Here is an 18722-nt window from a genome sequence, read left to right on the forward strand (position 1 = left end):
TACTGCGATTGTATCTACCAAGGATACGCAACAAACAACAAACACCATGCATAAATCAGACCTTATTCTCAAAACCATTCAAACCACTACTGCACTCAAATGTAAAAATCATGTTTTATTTTTTATTAAAATCATATATTTTTAAAAATGTCTTTCATTTCATATAGCTGGGCATTAACGGCAACAACACACTACCAGAGAAACAGCCTCCTCTTCCTCTACCGACTCTCCATGGACCACGGCGTGGTTTTGAGGGTAAGGGTCTCATTCTTCCAGTGACCGTAGACATGGCCGAAGCCGTCTGCCCTCTTGACCGTGAACTCATAGCACCTCTCAGGCATCAGGTTGCCGATCAGAACAGAGTAGGCGGTACAGGTGACCATTCCCTGTGGGCTCCCTTCCTCTGCGTTGGCTGGCTGCAAGAGCTTGTAGCCGATCTCAAACTGCTCCTGCGGGTCCTGTGGCGCTTGCCCGACGACGAACCAATACAGCTTGGCGCTGGTGCTCAACGCCTCTGACTGGATCTTGTCAAACACCACGGGCTCTTTGACGGTCAGCAACAGCTGATACAGCTGCACGGTGCTATGGCCACAGCCGGGAATGAGCCGGTGCTTGGGGTGCAGCTTGCCAGGCCCCAGCCGGGAGTCAAAGTCCAGCAGGGCCTCGTTGAGCTGGGCCACCTTTCGTCGCAAGGGAGCGTCCTCCGGAGCGAGGGAGAACACGTCCGACTGGTCGCCCGTGGACTCCAGCATGGCCTCCAGCTCTTCCTTGCCTTTACAGATCAGCTCGCAGAGCTCCTCCAAGAGGCTCAGCTGGATCTTCACCTGGCTGGTTGCAAGCTTCTTCATGCGTGCAAGCTTCCCAGGGTCTATGAGTTGAAAGAAGAGGGCGGGGGGCAAGTAGATCTGCTGCTGCAGTAGCTGCTGCTGCAGTAGCCGGTCCTGAGCCACCTCCAGGTAGAAGGAGCACTTCTGAAGGTGGTCCAGGTGGCTGATACGGGCCTTGAGGGCGCAGGGGGACAACTCGGTGGAGAGTAGCTGCAGGATCTGGCGGCGGGCATCCATGAAGGTCGTCCATGAGTGGTTGGACACTTGGGGGTCGTCTCCTTTCTGGCCAGTGCTGCCACAGTGCGTCTTCATGGGGTGCTGCTGCTCACTGATGCCATGGCTTGGGCGGGTCACCTTTCTTCTTCTCATGTTAACTGCAAAGTAACGCAGATACACTATGTTGAAAACCTCTGCATCCATTTTTCAAGCTAACTTTCTCCTCTCAGATAAGCCTGCATTTAATATAATTATAGATTATTATTACTGTTATTATTATTATATATATATATTTTTTGTTAATCATCAGTGGCATCACGTGTGTTGGCATGTTTCATTAATAAAACATTGTGCTAGGTGTGGAATGTTGAATGAGTGAAATGTCAGACACACTGAGATCACAAGCCAGATCAAACAGACCAACTCTATAAAATAATAAACTCATAAAATCTCAATAAACGTTGACATATATATGCAGTCATCAATGCCCCCCAAAATTATATTCCCCCTAAATGTGATACCTTACGGTTTTTGTTCAACATTGTTTAACATGCATGCATAGCTTGTTACCTGTGCTTTCTAGTCCCGTCTGCGTCACGTAAACATTTGACGTATATTTTAAGTATAAACATCTGACAGTATCCACATGTTTTGTTTGTATCTGTTGTCAGATTTACCATGGCTACGAGCTGAAGGGGTGAGGTCATAATCGCATTCTACTGATGATGCATGGTGAACGAGGACAAAAAGGTCTAATTTACACTGGGCATAAACATTCCACATCATATCGGATGTATTTACATACTTCACTGTGCCTTAAAATATTTATATATATATATATTTTAATAAAATGTTCAACAGTTATCAATTCGACTGGCCTTTCCAGAGTCCCAAACTGTACTTTGCGCCTGAAGTCCATCAAATAATACCCTACGTTCTTGAGAATATTATGACTGAAATGTCTCTCTTTCTGGAACAAATTCCGCAAGGATTCAGCATAGAAACTCGAAATGGGAATTCATTCAACAATCTCATGGGGACCAATATACGGCATTCGAAAATATAGCGCATAGTCAAATGGTGTGTATAATGGCAGGTGTGTTATTTTGACGGTGAAGAAATGAAATAGTCGCCAGGTGGACAGTGACTGCACCATCTATGGAGATCCACCAGGAGGCAGTATGAAACCACTATCAATCTGACCCTCTGATTTGAACAATAACAGCTAGAATTGCTTCATCTACAAATTTGAGCCCCAGCTATTCGTTTTAACCCAGGTTGTGTTCCCGGTCAAATCTGACCGAGAGCAACTTTCATCAATCATAAATATTGTGTTTTACATTTGATTGCCTCAAGGCCTTATGATATCCTCCACACTAGGCATTTGAACATATACAATTGCTGACTAACCACTGGCATTGAATTTTGAGGTTTTAGTCAACTTTGTAACATCGGTGGTGTTTCCGGTCAAAAATGACCGCCATAGGAAATTAATGGATAACACAAGTTGTAACAAGCTACAACATTCCAGGATGTATCAGACCTGTTCAAATACCTCATATATAAAGTTTGACACATTTCAAACTAAACAATTAGGTGTTTGTAATGGGAACCCTTCTCTTTCCCGTGCGTATATGCCCATCCAGTTATTCAGGTTAACCAATAGTCTACATTGTTTATGTCTCATAACATTTTGCACAGTATATGTTGAGATGTTGAAGAACTGATCCAATGTGTTGTTTGGCAGAGATATATAGAGTTTCAGGGTGTAACTGGCCTTCTTATTTGAAATTCTCAAAAACGGAAATGAAATATTCAATTTCTACTGTTCTATTTAGTCACATTACAGTAATTTGGTCATATCTATGTTCATTTTTTAACATCTCACAGGTCTCAGCTTTCACCAGGTACCAAATTTAGCAAATGTGAACATGTAGTTTTGGAGATATGAAGCAGTGAATCAGACCGGTCTAATTAGACCGGGAACACCAAGGATGGGGGGGGCAAACATGAACACAACCGGAGGGTTAAGAGGTGATAATAAAATAACCACTAATAAGCTGCCAAACCAAAAGGTCTATCATATCAAAACATAATCTAGCGATGTATAGGAATAAAAAAAGCACATCTAGAATTTGCCCAGAATTTGGTAATGAAAAATGGTTTGGCCCACGGACGATTTCGGCGCCAAAGCGAACTCGTCTCGTGACTAGGTCGTGAGTTCATTGACCTCAGAAAGACTCGCGGCTCATTGAGATAGAAGACGCGGAGAACGACGGTCGCATCTCGTAAGTAGAAAACGAAATATAGCTAATATGCTATAGTTACAGGCTAATATGCTATAGTTATTATACATTATTATGTATTAAACAGGTTAATATGCTATAGTTATTCATTGTACAAGGGCAAGGCCCGGCTGTGTTTCACAAAATCTAGTTAGTCAGCTTGTGACAGCACATAGCTAGCTACTAGCTAATCAGTGGAGGCTGACTTTCGAGGTCATTTTAAGCAAAAGTATTTGGCCAAATGAGCTATTATTTTCAGGGATAATAGCCATGGGTGTTCTAGACGTGTCCTGCAAAGGACAAGTTGATAGGACCAGTGTGCGAATTAAATCACGGTGTGCGGGGGAGCCCAGGGATTAAAGCAAAAAAAAAAAAAAAATCTCCTGACGGAAAAAAAAATTCAGGCCAAATCGGGGCCGGTGGCTTTCCGTGCGCAAAGCGCGCGTGCGATTTTCCGTTCTACGTTCTAATGCTTTGACTTTTCTTTCGGAAAATGTGAACACATTTCCACGTTGTCGAAAATCAATGACACATCGCTAGTCAACTAACACGGCTTGTTTTGTGAGCCTGCTAAACAATGTACAGTAGTGTTGTAGTTAACTAGGTAACAATGTACAGTAGTGTTCTAGTTAACTAGGTAACAATGTAAAGTGGTGTTGTAGTTAACTAGGTAACAATGTACAGTAGTGTTCTAGTTAACTAGGTAACAATGTAAAGTAGTGTTCTAGTTAACTAGGTAACAATGTAAAGTAGTGTTCTAGTTAACTAGGTAACAATGTGAAGTAGTGTTCTAGTTAACTAGGTAACAATGTAAAGTAGTGTTCTAGTTAACTAGGTAACAATGTAAAGTAGTGTTCTAGTTAACTAGGTAACAATGTAAAGTAGTGTTCTAGTTAACTAGGTAGCAGTCCAATCCATTTCGCTGCTGTATTTTGGCTTGACTAGCGAGTTTGTGTTGTGATTCTCACCCTAGTTTCACCCTTTTCCATAGTTTTGAATAATACATGTGTGGACTGACGATGTAGCGCAGCCTAACTTATTCTAATAATTATTTAACATAGTTTTATTCTGATAATGATTCCCCCCTCCTCCCAGACTTACAAGGTCACATTATTATTGGATTGGTTGTTTGGTGCTTGGTGAAGTTAGCTAAACATTTAACCTGCTAGCTAGCAAGAGAAACATAATGTCACTCTCCAAAGGTCTAAAGAGGAAAGTTGACGGTGAAAACAGGGCATTTAAACAGGAATGGACAGCGAACTATGCGTTCATCCTACCTGGTTTCATCAATGCAAAGCCGTTGTGAGAGACTCACATTTTCCGTGCTCACAATGAATGTTCTCTTCCACCTATACATGCGAGTCGTCCTTTTCATCAATGAATGTGATAAAGACGGACTAGAGGAATCGATTGGTGCATAAAAACCTTGAGAACTGCCGGATTAAAGTGACGTCCATAATAATAATAATAAATAATAATAATACATTAGACTTATAGCGCTTTTCTAGACACTCAAAGACGTCCATATCACCAGATAGCCAACAAATAGTGACCGATGGGAGATGCCAGTTTTCTCATTAAGTGAGATTTAATAGCCTAATATTATTTTTTCTATTTTTAATGAATGGCTCATTGTAATTATTATCCCTAGTAATGTAGCGTGTTTGCTCTGTCATTAAATGTTTTTCAGGAGCATATACTGTAGGCTAAGCGGATTCAGCTTCTTTCTTTTTTTTGGCGCCGATTTATGTTTTTCATAAAATTAAACTGCATTTGCTTTGTTACTGTTCACATGTGTGGTGCAGTCACATTCACATAGCCTATAAGTAAACATTAAGTTTGAATTATTTACTGAGCTGGCGTTACTTTTTTCAAACCACACACCGCATGTCGGCTATTTCAGCACCACGCATTGTCCACCTACTTATCACTATGAGGGGTTCAGCGTCAGTGCACCCCGCTGCAAGTTACTGTCGCATAGTTGTAGCCAATAAAGGCCTATATGTAGGCTATATAGGCTATTATATATCATTTATATACCTAATACCAACATCAAAATAGATTGTATGCCTCTACAAATCATATTACACCAGGTAAAATCCGTCACAACTTGGAATAAATCCATCGCAATTTGGAATATTTTAGAGCTCCACCAAAATTTCACAAACCATGTTTCCAGGGGAGCTCATGTCACCACTAGGGGAGCTATAGCTCCCCGAGCTCCCCCTTATTTCGCACCCTGGATAGGACACTCGTAGCCACTATGGCGAGTGTTTCTTTGACTGAAATGACTGGCGAATTCTCAAAATGGCTTCATGTGATTGGACGAACAAAATGTCAATCTTTCAGTCCTGGACTCAATGCATGGTGAGGCCAGGCCTCCCGTGCCCACCCATTTTCAGTGATTTGGCCAATCACATATTGCCATGAAAAAAATTGCATTACATTGTAGATATCTGTAATGACAAACCCCATACACTTGAATGGCAAAATACATTTGAATCTTACTAGTCAAAATATAATTACAGATATCTAAAATGTGAGTTTTGACTAGGCAAAATGATGTTGCAGATATCAGTAATGAATATCCATTGTAGCTAATAAATGTTAAAACGGCTTGCCATACTCGTGTAGCTTGTTAGCTAGCTGTAGACATGTGTTAGTGATCCAGTTCTGTACTTACAGAGTAGCTGGCACAATTACAATCAGTTTCAAGTTACTTAAATAGTGCGTTCGTTTCATTTATTACTTAAGTCTGCTTGATTGGCGCACATTGCGGATGACAGAGGCTTATCTGCTTATTGTTTTTGGAGCTCCTGCCGTTTCTTTCAGCTACATGACTCAAGTAATCTCTGAGGTGGTACCTCCACCGGAGGCCCTGGCTCCCTCTGACAGCCCTGTGAATACTCGGGATGATCACGATGATCACGATGATGTCACGGGGGAGACCAAGATGGAAGTGGGAGGAGCTACTGAGGAGCCTCCTGGAGACTGGTGTGAACCTGTAGAAGAAGATGATGATGGCGATGATGATGATGATGATGATGATGAAAATGACGCACAGAGCTTGGACTACTCTGTTGGGGAGAGACGCATTTTTGTCCGAAGGGAGGCGGAAGAGGAGAGTCTTGCCGGGGAGAGTGAACGGAGCGGGAGCGTGGCGGGCAGTGAGAAGAACTTAAAGAAGAGGGCCAATAACCAGTATGTTGGTATTGTTTATTGTTGGCCGTGTTCATAGTACCAAATATCAATTATGTGATTTCTAAGCCATAGTGTATACTGGTCATTCTGTAGCAAATGGTTACTGGATATATTTCCCTATAATCCTCTTTGTAGATAGGCCTTTTGATGTCTGTCATATCTGTATCTGTATTTCTGTTATTCCACTATGCTTTTCCTAATGATTCAGTATTCATCTCATGTCAATTTTTTGTTTGTCACGTAGGAAAATAACGAAACCTGAAGAGGGATGGGAGGAATGGCCAGTACTTGGAGACGGGTGGATGCGCAAAGTGGTCGTTCGTCGCTCAGGTTCCAGTGTCGGCCAGACAGATGTTTATTATATGAGGTAAAAACTACCTGGCAGACTTTATCTGATATTTTTAGACCAATGGTTAGTGCAGATTTTTCTCACTGATATGATGATCATAATCTCAATCTGAATAGCACAAATGGATACCAAAGGTTTTCCTACAAACTTTTGTCGTTCGCAGTCCGTTGGGGGAGCGTGTGAGAAGTGGAGTTGAACTTTCCAGACACCTGGGAGGAACTCTTGACATGTACAAGTTCAAGTACAAAACAGGGCTGTTCGTAGATGGCCAACAGAAACCCATGCGTAAGAGAAGGAAGGTAATGAAAAAGCTTTTTAATGAAAAAAAACCCTTTTCTCCCTGATGAATATTTCTGCATATTCTAGACTTCAGCCTATGTAAACTGTAGACTAACATTGCCAATCACTTGTATTTTTCTTATTTTGTTACAGAATGAACGTGTGGAATCACAGGTAATATTACCCACCCATCAAACTTGCTCCGATCTTTAATTACCATTAGGAGCTTGAAACATAGTTTTTTGTCAAATTATAAAGTTATTATGGTATCTATCTCTACTGATAGATGGAGTTGTTCTTCAATCATTATGCAACTTCTAAAATATAAATGAATTACATTACATTGCAAACAATGAAGCTAAATGAATAAATACTCGAGAGGCCAGGGCAGGTAGTTTATACAGTACATACACATTCCCACCTGTGAGACATTTTTGTCACGCATCTAACTTAAACCAGGTTTATTCTGAAAGATTGGTTGCATAGCAAAGCAACAGCAAATTATTTCAGCCACTAGCCTACCTTAGTAGAACTGGGTTAATGCCTGAGACATTCAGCACGCTAACCATTGCAGACACGTTCATTCATTAAGCAACAAGCTCTGTTAGCAAACACTACTTGAATCGTCACAGGGCTTGATATCGAGGTGGCACTCCAGAGGCTGTCTTAAAGCTCCTGGGTTCTAAAGTTACCCAGCTACACTGTCAATGGTGGGCTGCCTAACTCCTGGGTCATAAAACTGCCCGGCTACACTAGCTTACAACCAATCTATGGCTATGTATTTTGATCTTCCACAGGACAGTGAGGTGTCCGACTTCGACCCTGTACCGGGGCTTGACAGCAGCATGGAGGGGGAAAACGCACCATTGTACTGCATTTGCAGAAAACCGGACATCAACTGCTTCATGATGTGAGTTTGCTAGCCAAGTCATAACATGTGATTATCAAACATTGTGATGAAGGTGTCATAAGGCTCACAACATATCTGTTTTTTTTGCTTAGTGGCTGTGACAACTGCAACGAGTGGTTTCATGGTCACTGCATCAATGTCACAAAGAAGATGGCCAAGGCAATCAGGGAGTGGTACTGCATGAAATGCCGAGGTGAGGGTCTAATGGCTTTATTTTCCTCCCTAGTCAGAATATGATATATGATCTTTTTGTGAATGCAGTGTGATTTTCCGACTTTCAAGGTGAACACTTCCCTGAGACTTTGTTATTGCCGTTGTTTAGACAAGAACTCCTCGTTGGAGATCAAGTACCGTCCAAAGAAGAGCCGTGAGAAGGAAGCTGAGCCTGAGAGAGTAGAGAAACAGTGCAGCACCCCCGATTACAAGACCGAAAGGCGCCGTGGATCTAAGGTTTTTTTTATCATCTCAACATTCTAAAATCTTAACATTCTAAAATCTTAACATTCTAAAATCTAAAATCTTGACAGTTATGAGGTCTTGTGTATCTTCTGTGATCTCTCCCTCCAAAATTGTTTCTCTTTTGGACTACAACTGCATTGGCGTTGAGATATCTGTCTGTTTTTTTCCTTTGATTCAGGTCAAGCGCTCTATTCGTATGTGTGGGGAGTGTGAGCCATGCAGGAGGACCGTGGACTGTACCCAATGTGACTTTTGCAAGGATATGAAAAAATTCGGGGGTCCCAATAAGATAAGACAGAAGTGCAGATTTAGGCAGTGTGAGGTCCAAGCCAGGGTGAGTTTGCTCATGAAACTTGCTTCTTTGCTCTTAATTTCCCCCCCTTTCATATCTCACTTGACTGAAGAAATTCAGAGGTATTTTGACTATTCCATGTTCTCAAGTGTGTTGCAAGAACTTGTGTATACTTCCTGCAAAATACAACATTTTGTCCCCTTTTTCCTTTTGTTCAGAAAACTCTATGTGTGAAAGATGAGGAGAATTCCTTGCGTGAAAGGCGGGAGAATTCGCACCACAGGCGAAGGCGATATTCAGACGACTACGACAGCGAGGCGGAACTCTACCAGCAGTACAAGGCGGCCGGATATGATGACAACAACATGGTACAGTGTTTCCTCTATATGCATTTATCCGTGGCGGGCCGCCACTCCGCTACTAATTGATTCAGACAGTCCACTTTGATTCAGGCTGCGCAGAAAGGCAGCGAGTTATTATGACCGGAGAACAGAAAAAAAGCAGATTGAAGCTAGATTTAGGCCGCTTCCAGAACAACATTTCGTTACGATTTAGGGCGTAGTTATTTACAATATGTTACAATGTTGCAATTAACCTCGTCGTTTGTGTTCGCACTGCAATCGAGACTGAATCGCTCTCAACAGGCGCGCTTTCAAAACAGTTTTGTGATTGGTCCGAATTTAGCGGGACATTTGGATTTCTCTTTTACCCCGTCGCCGGTCCCTTTAATCCCGTATCCTAATCGAAAATGCAACATCATCAGCGACGACTGTGGGTTATTGCATTTACTGCTGTTATCTGGTTCATGTTCTTATACCAGTGCTCAGTATAGAGTATTTTAAATGAACATTCGTAATGTATGTCTCTGATGTTCATGGTCAATTAAATCAGCCTATTTTGTTGATATCAATAAATACAAGGCACTCATTAGTTGTTGTTTTTTAAAATAATTTTAGAATTTCCTTGCATGCATTCATATTGATATGTTCACGGTATCTTTGAATTCATGAAATGCCCCACATGTTTGACATGTTGCCTGTGTACTACTCTTGCTGTGTTTACCTTTTGAACGTTTGGAGTAATGGTGTATTTTCCTTTCTCTTTGCTCAACAGACAGACACTGTGTTTAGAAAGGCTGATGCCCAGGGCAGACTGAATGGAGGGGACGGAGGGAGACTAGTCGTGGACCAGGAAGTAGACGTGCACTCTAGAAGGCCGGACGTGGAGGATGAGGGCACACCTATGGTAAATGAGTAGCTCGTACCCTGTTGCATAGCTGGGCCTTTGAACCATTATTATTCATAATATTAATTGCCTAAAATTGTCTAAAACCAGTGTTAAATTTTCCAATACTTTTGGAGCCCTGAAAATATGGGGAGTATGTTTTTTTTAACCCTAACCCTAAAAGAACAACTATACTTTCTAAATTGTGGACCCAATCTGAACACCCCGCCCCCCCATTAAATTAAAGTTGAGAATCTCTATATAAACCCCATATTAATTGTTAATAGTTTCAAATCCGTATTGAGCTAAAAGAAAACCCAAATGCTTCCTCTTTCCAATACTTATGGAGTGCACTGTATTGGAAAACAATACTGCACATTATTTCACTCTGAAATGCATAGCTCACTTCAATACATATCCAGATATAAGTCTAGATATAAGATAATTTGTGCCTTTTTAAGCTGTCATTCTTCAGACAATCACATTTGATGGACCTTTTGCACAATGCACGGCATAGGCCTACCTGTCTCGGTCACGCCATAGCCATGCAGCCATCCAGAGAGGACGGCTTGGGTGGGGAAATTATATCCTCTCCTGTCCTTGATAGTAGCCTATTTTCCTATCCAGTCCTCAGTCTTGCTATGATGTAAAATCCTGACTCCTGTCTCAATGAAAATCCCTGTATATGCTGTAATCTGTAGGGTGTGTTTTTATAACACTTCTTCTTGCGCTTATTGAAGAGCTCTGCTGCTGTCGTGTAGTAGAAGCAAATAAAATGGGTATTGAAAGTTCACACTTGTGTGAAACGATAAGGAATGGGCTCTCGAATCACACGACCGTAGTTCAAATGGACTTGAGACCAAACAACACATTTTTTTACCTTGATGCGATTCTGTTTAGATCACTCAGATCTTCAGTCTGGCTGACAGCACGGCGAGCACCACCAGGACGGACCAGGACCAAGGGCTGCTGCAGCTGTTAGAGAACCTGAGGACGTCAGCTCTCCCCATCCTCTGGTTGGCCATCATGGTGGAGGGCCCGCGGCTACAGCTGCGCCAGTGCTCCAAGCTGTCTGCCATGACGGACACGATCCTGCACATCGACCCGGGCTTTTACTATCAGGTCACTGTGCAGGGACAGCCTCTGCACCTCCCTCACCCGCTATATGAACTCCACCCACCCCGACTGAACTGTGTGACCCACGTGGTGACCCTACTCCTGGATCTGGAGAGGTACAGGGTATGCCAGGGGGTCCCCATCGAGTTGTCACCACCACTCATCCAGGCTCCAGTAATCTGTGAGAGGGCGTCCACCTGTGACGTCCTGGTACAGAAACAGGTAGAGTGCTGTAACAAGTGCAAAGACTTGCTCGGCCATTTTGTTTTTTATGTTGTCCCTAAATGGTCCAGTGGAGTAATGTACTTGTGGTTTGTGTGTCCTCAGTCAACCTGTTGGTCATGTATTCTGTGGTCAAACGTCTTGGAGGCTATAGAGGGTGAGTAGACAAGGCCTTCGGTTACATACACACCTTTATACTATCAAGGTTATACTTTATTTATACTTTATTTCTACTATCTGCTGACTTTGCATTCATAGACAACAGGTACAATGGATACTCTAGTATCTGGTGGAAGGCCATCTCTCTCATGTGTGGGTGTGTGTCGCATGGGACATGCAATGTAACCGTGTGTGTGTGTGTGTGTGTTAGGTGACGTCTCAGCGCCTATGGAAGATCTCCGTAACACCTGAAGGGATTTTCGTATTTATTTGAAACCCCCTCCCCCTTGTTGTGTTATCCTCTTTATTGTGTTTGCTGTAAGTTCAAATTCAATGTACTCATTTTTAAAACTCACTGCTCACTCACTGTGTTCTGTGTTTAGTGACCTTGTTTAGTGATACTTTGTTAGAGATCCCTTTGTTATGATTTAGTTGATACTTCTTTTGGTTATAATTGTGTTGAGACTTTGTTCAGTTGATATTGTTAGTGATACGTTGTGTTTGAAACCTTTTTATTATTATTGTTTATTTAACCATCCACGGGATGAGTTTATTGTTTATTTGAGTATGAGGCATTTGTTATAGTTCTAATTCTGTTTTATCTGAACCATTACGACTTTAATTTCGGGAGGGTGGAGGTAAGGGCCTTATGCCCGAAAAAAAAAAAAAAAAAAAAGAAAGTAAATCGCTTTGGATTAAAAGCGTCTGCTAAATGGCAAAAAAAAAAACTTTCGATAGAATTTTTCTATCTTGTTTTCAAGTGATAATTTGTCTAGAACTATTCAGATGTTGCCAGTCACTCTCTGGGGTTTCTGCCCAAATTCAAAGGGAAAACACAGTGATGGTGTTCTGTTCACAGTATCACATAAGAATAATTGCTACTGCATTTCAGACACCAACTTTTTTCTCTGCACTGGTAATACTGTATTCTAATGTTATTCTCATGCTCCAAGTTATCATTCCAGATACAGACCTCTCTTCTCCTGAAAAAAAATAAATAAATAAATAAAAAAATGCATTCTGTAAATTGATAAAGATTACCCACCTTATATTCCTTTTGTAATTCAATATGTTTTCTCAAGAATTGTGTATATTGTGAAGAAACATGTATTTGTAAATAATTTGTAAATTCTTCTAAACACAGAGTGATTTTATGATGGAAATTGAATGGTAACCATTTGGCCTTTAAGGGCTCTGCACACAGCGTGCGATTTCTGTTGCGCATCAACGTTCCATTTTGAAGTTTGAATGGAAGTCTATGAGAACATCGCATTTACCCACACACGGCCCCGATTTTAATCGCACGGCGAACATTCGATTCCATTCATTTTGAATGGGAAAAGCACAAATTTGACAGTGCGACAAAACTCGCACGACGTGTGCTTTGTCCCATTCAAAATGAATGGAATCGAATGTTCGCCGTGCGATTAAAATCGGGGCCGTGTGTGGGTAAATGCGATGTTCTCATAGACTTCCATTCAAACTTCAAAATGGAACGTTGACGCCAACAGAAATCGCACGCTGTGTGCAGAGCCCTTTAAACTTTAAACGACTAGCCTAAGTTTTAAGATAATTTAAGAATTTCATTTCGATTTTTTTGATAAATAGAATACAGTAGACACATACAATCTTATCGGCAGTCCAATCACCTGGATACACAAAGGAACTCTTGATTAAAAACTTCATCCAATGAGTCTTCAGTTTTTGGTTTTCTTTATATTGCCTTGAGCACGTTTCCTATTGACCATATTAGGTGTGACCACGGGGTGTAAATTGATCACATTGAGGGCAGGCCTAGACAGCGAGGTGTTTGCTACCGCAGATACCGATATATACATTCTGAAACATGACAGTGAAAATTATTTGATGTATAAGAAATAACCGTACGCATGGACTAAACGGGAAATATCTCATCCGGTCCATATTTTCTACCTTTGGAAAAAAATATTTTATTTTTGTTGAGATGCGCAAGGCTTCGACGCAAGGGAGGATGAGGTCTGTTGACGCGCAGATGGGCAGCTAATGAATCTCTATCGGAATATGGATCCACATCGGACAATCAGGGGGATCGGCAAATTATAACTAACGATCTATTTCTTAATTATGATATTCTCGTCCAACAACAACCACACGTAGAGTTGTATTATTTCGTGACTTCACAACATCGAATATAAATAAATGGTCTATGGAGAGTGAGACCTCCGTACGCATCAGTCATATTCTCCCAGGGACGGGGATTCTAACAGTAGAGATGTACCTTTCGTACGTTATACGACATAGGCTCGAAATTAAAATCAGTGGAAATGTTCTGCACAGAAATGCAGTAGTCTAAAGGACACATCTTTATTTATTTGCATTCCACGTCCTCGCCATCACCGGGATCCATTGCAGGCAAGTAAAACATTCTGTTGCTGATCATTTTTCTCCCATAATGATACAAAAACATGCATTGATTGGAAGTCTGTTCGGTGGAAAACATGCATTTATAGATGACTTCCACCAATAATAATCACGTTTCCCTCTGCAGCATATATGCAGGTGTTAGTAGGATAGGCTGTTGAATGTTGAATTAAGCCGGGTTTAATGGCCACATGTCTGTCCTACTCTTTGCATTAGAATGTCAAGAATTCGATTTTTTTTGTGTGATTGGGGCATAACAAATGTTTTATCCATGCAAGATGCAGATTTTTTCCTGTTCGTGTTGCGTATTTGTCTCACATGAGGCGCTCTATCTGTGTTACGCACCTTGCACATTTGAATACCATAGCCTGAACTCACTACTAGACTCACATTAGACTCTAAATGACTTGCAAATAAAAAGGGTTTTATTATAAATTGCACAAGCAAAAAAAAATCTGTTGAGGTTTACTGACGTTGCCATACATGGGGGGGGGGGCATATCGTCTCCTATTGCATAGCTGCATGATATGGGGGGCATTATACACAGGACCGTTAATTGAATATTAATTAGGCTACGCACAGGATTCATTAATGTTTTTATACTTTTATACTGCATGTTTCAACAGTTGTAGCACTGGGATTAAGAGCATTATGATCACATTCTTGAACAAGGATATCCAGAGCTGCCAGGATGGGAGAGACTTGTGTAAATGTGTCCTCCCGGACTGTGCCTGGGGCTAGTTCACTGCTGGGGTCGGTTTGGTCTGTGTAACTACACTACTACTGGGATTTTCCACCTTGTATCAGATACACATCCAAGTCAAACGTGGTTGTGAAAGAAGTAGCAGTAAAACTTGACTCTCTTATAGGTGAATATCATTTTGGGGTGAAATTGGTTGACTAGCGACTCTTTTTATCTGTCATAATGTGATTCCCAAGCTACATTGTAATTGTTAAATGCCACATTAGAAGCCACAGAATTGGAGATTGCAAACACAGAAGACACACAACTAATAATTGTTTGTTGCACCCAACGGGTCACCATAGCTTTCATATCCCTCAGAAGCAGACAGACAGCATTTGAGCAGCTGGCTTGATACACACACATGTAAGCATCTCCAGGGCAGGGGTCCACACGCATGCACAGACTCACTCAAACTCTGAAGAGGTGAAAGTTAATAATGGGTATGGTAAAGTAAAACCTACTGCACACAGAGCCGTAGCGATACTGTAAGCTGAATGTCTATGGCTTTACATTGAATTTGAACTTACAGCAAACACAATAAAAGAGGATAACACAACAAGGGGGGACATGGGGAGGGGGTTTCAAATAAATACGAAAATCCCTTCAGGTGTTACGGAGCCTGGGGAAACACTATATTCATAATCTTCATGGACATTAGGGCCACATTCCATTCTTTATTGCTCTTTCCACTCCCATGCCTAGCGAACAGAAAAAGAAGTGGAGCAATCACCAGATTGCTTTCACTTATGTAGATGGACAAAATCTGCAAATCTGCAGAAGTGAGATGTGTTACGGCCAGAAGGGAGATTGCACATGTCCAGAATGGGAATGACCAACGGTGGCTACAGTATTGGCCACCGTGGCTAAGCTGTCCTTGGCTGTGCCGATAAGCATGCTATCATCAGTATTGGAGGGACACACAGAGAGTGAGAAGAGATGATATTTCGAAAGTCACCTGACTCTCCATAAGCCCTCCACAGAGCCCAGCTAGTTCAGGTGGAGCTGGTTGAAAGAGAGACACACCGTAGTCAATTCTGAGAACTGTGTTAGGTTTATTTCCCCCCCAACATCAATACCATGAAGTATTAAAGGCAGGTAAATTGTCTCGCTCTCACACACCAAAATCATAAACGTATAACATTTATTTTTTAAATTATCGTTATCCTCATGCTCATCATCATCATCATCATGTTCTGTTTTAAATTGTTTATAACATCTGAGGCCGTATTTCCCCAGTGGATTTACCTGCCCAGGGACTGCTGATGCAATTTAGCTACCCAGCTAATTCAGGGAGAGTCAATGACTGTCCATTGTCCCTTTTAAATAAACTAATAAATAAATTATCATCATCATCATCATCATCATCATCATCATCAGTGGGTACAATGTTCTACCTAATGCCAGGCTGATCATGCAAGAGAGAGCCACACAGAGGTGTATCAAAGTTCAGACACTTTACAGCTGTCAGTTTAGCTGATACATGGTACACTTAGATACATGTTTACACATTATGTGTTTGTAGGTTTGTGCATATTTTTACATAATCTGTTACATAATCTGTTCAATGGCAGGTTGTTTGGAAATGGGGGTGATTGGAGCCTTTGTGAACCCTTTTCCGTCATTTATTTCTTCCCATGATCCTTTCATGTTTACGGGTTAGTCAGTAAACCTGCCGTTCTCCAAGAATACTACATACCCAACAGTAGTCTGTTTTTATTGTTATTAAGAAAAGTGTTCACAGTGGAGAACAGTGTACCACAGACTCTTAAGACAGCTACAGTAAATACAACTGAGCAGGGAAATTAAGCAATGTGCTGCAAGGAAGACCTTACTTCATTGTTTTGGTACAACAGACTGCATGATGAGTGGTGGGAGTGAAAGAGATGAATATTCATTCATCAATCATTCATCAGCAATGCTCAAAAGTAAGAGGCTCTTTTGAAGCGAGTTTGAAACAGTCATAAATTAAATGGTTATTAAGTCCACATGATTGTCTGGCAGAGGTCTTCCTGTCTGTTGAGGTTTGTTTAGAATGTGTAAGTTCATAAGAGGAGCAGCTGTTTAAACACTGGTTGGTGTTGTAGTCGAGTGTGTCACTGTGTCACCTCACCTGTCCTCACATGAGTTGAGGAAACATTTCAGCTGCTCAGGGTCCGATGTTGTCTTGGTGCTAGTTTGTATTCAAATATTCATAAACATCACGGCTATCAAATTGAGTGTAAAGCAAGGACCTTTGCCGCGATGACATTTCAAATGTGAAGCAAAACAAACGTTAAAGTTTTAGTAACACGATTAACCAATTGTTCAAATAAATCAGTTGTGCAACATTGAAGGCGGCCTTTTAGTGAAATTGCCATTTTACATTCGGTTGGAATAGTTGTTTAATAGTCTAAGGAGGACACCTTGAACTGCTGGATTAATACGATTTTTCTGCCATTTCATTTGACAAAACGATATGTTTATATTATTGCAGTTCCTTGAGGGAACATGGTTAGCCGAGAGAGCTGGCCTGCCCTGCAGCCGTGACTGTGTAGCCCGCTGGACCTGAATATTAAATTGTCTCACTGATTTGCATGCGTGCGGTGCGAGCTGCACAGGGGCTGCCGACACTCACCGCACATCTCATGTTTTAATCAACATGTTTCCCTCCACCACTATCTCTATCTCATCACCACACTTACACTCCCCTCGCATGTGTGAAGTCTCCATTATGTTTCGTATTATGTTCCTGCTATCTTGCAGAGTTGTCTCTGCGTGTTGACATACTCATTTGTTTTTTCTTGATCATCCCTATGCTCACATCAGTTGGACTTTGGAATGTGATGTAGTGCTGTATTGTTGTATTGTTGTAGCCATGGATATAGAATGAGTTGTGCCTGTGCCTCTGTGTACATCTGCTCACCAGATGTTGCAGTAACACTCGCTCCATCAGACCGGCAGCTCTCTCAGGTGTGTGGTGTTTGGAGGTAGATTCAGAGGGTGATGTGGTAATAGATGTGGTAATAGACAGGTTTTGCTATAGTCGTCAGTTCCCTCAATCCTCTCATCCTCTTGTCACGTATCGACACCTTGATTATTATAACGTTAACATTGACTAGATGCCCTCTGGGCTCGTTGTCACATGTCAATGAAACATTATTATGGAAACAGACGGACAAAGTCGTTGTTTGAATCAAATGAAATTATTTTAATAGTCTCACCACTCTCACTGGTGAGGATCAACAAAAGATGAAACATAACTACAAAAACACAACACAAAAGAACATCACCACTTCCTTAAGGGAAGGGTGATAATAATGAAAAAGAACTAAAGAGAAACAAATAACAAAACTGTGCAGACGGGTAAGAAGCCCAGAGTGGTGTGGTCTCAGGTCTTTTATGCGTGTAGCACCAGGTTCAATCAGCACCTGAGGAATAGAACACAGCTGTTAACACGTAGACACTCAGACCAACACCACACAGGACAGACATGGAGACAGACAGAGTAATGTGTCACACATGACAATTATTTATTTTAAAAAACATACACACCTGATTTTGGAAAGGTAACTCTACACTGACTTGTTGTGTAAACTGTTGGGAAAACATTCATGGAAGCCTTGACTGCCTTTTGGGGCGGCTGTGGCGCAGGAGGTAGAGCCGCCGTCTAATGATCGCAAGGTTGGCAGATCGGCGGTTCGAGCCCCGGCTGGCCACATGTCGAAGTGTCCTTGGGCAAGACAATGAACCCCAAATTGCTCCCAGTGAGCGGGCCGGCGCCTTGCATGGTAGCTTGCCGCCATTGGTGTGTGAATGTGTGTGTGTGAATGGGTGAATGAGAGGCCGTTGTAAAGCGCTTTGGAATAAGGCGCTATAGAAGTCAGTCCATTTTGTGTAAACTGTTGGGGAAACATCCATGGAAGCCTTGACTGCCTTTTGGCTCCAGTCATGCCCTCACCCTTCTAGAAGACCTGATCTGAAGACCAAACTGTGCCTGCCTGTCTCCCCATCCCTCCTCCCTCCTTCAATAACAAGCCTGTCTCCCCATCCCTCCCACAT

At 41.7% G+C, this 18722-nt stretch overlaps 1 protein-coding gene across 1 annotated transcript; it reads right to left on the minus strand.

Annotated features, from left to right (window-relative positions):
• Positions 1-218: 218 nt before the first annotated feature.
• LOC308170939 (fibronectin type III domain-containing protein 11-like) lies at positions 219-1247 on the minus strand (the record flags this gene model as incomplete). The annotated part of the gene is made up of 1 exon (XM_080545792.1): positions 219-1247. One exon carries the CDS (start codon positions 1245-1247, stop codon positions 219-221), a length of 1029 nt encoding a protein of 342 aa, XP_080401918.1.
• Between the last annotated feature and the right edge of the window lie 17475 nt (positions 1248-18722).

This window comes from Nansenia antarctica (genome assembly GCF_963989245.1).
Source record: "Nansenia antarctica genome assembly, chromosome: 15".
In the NCBI taxonomy this organism is placed as follows: Eukaryota; Metazoa; Chordata; class Actinopteri; order Argentiniformes; family Microstomatidae; genus Nansenia; species Nansenia antarctica.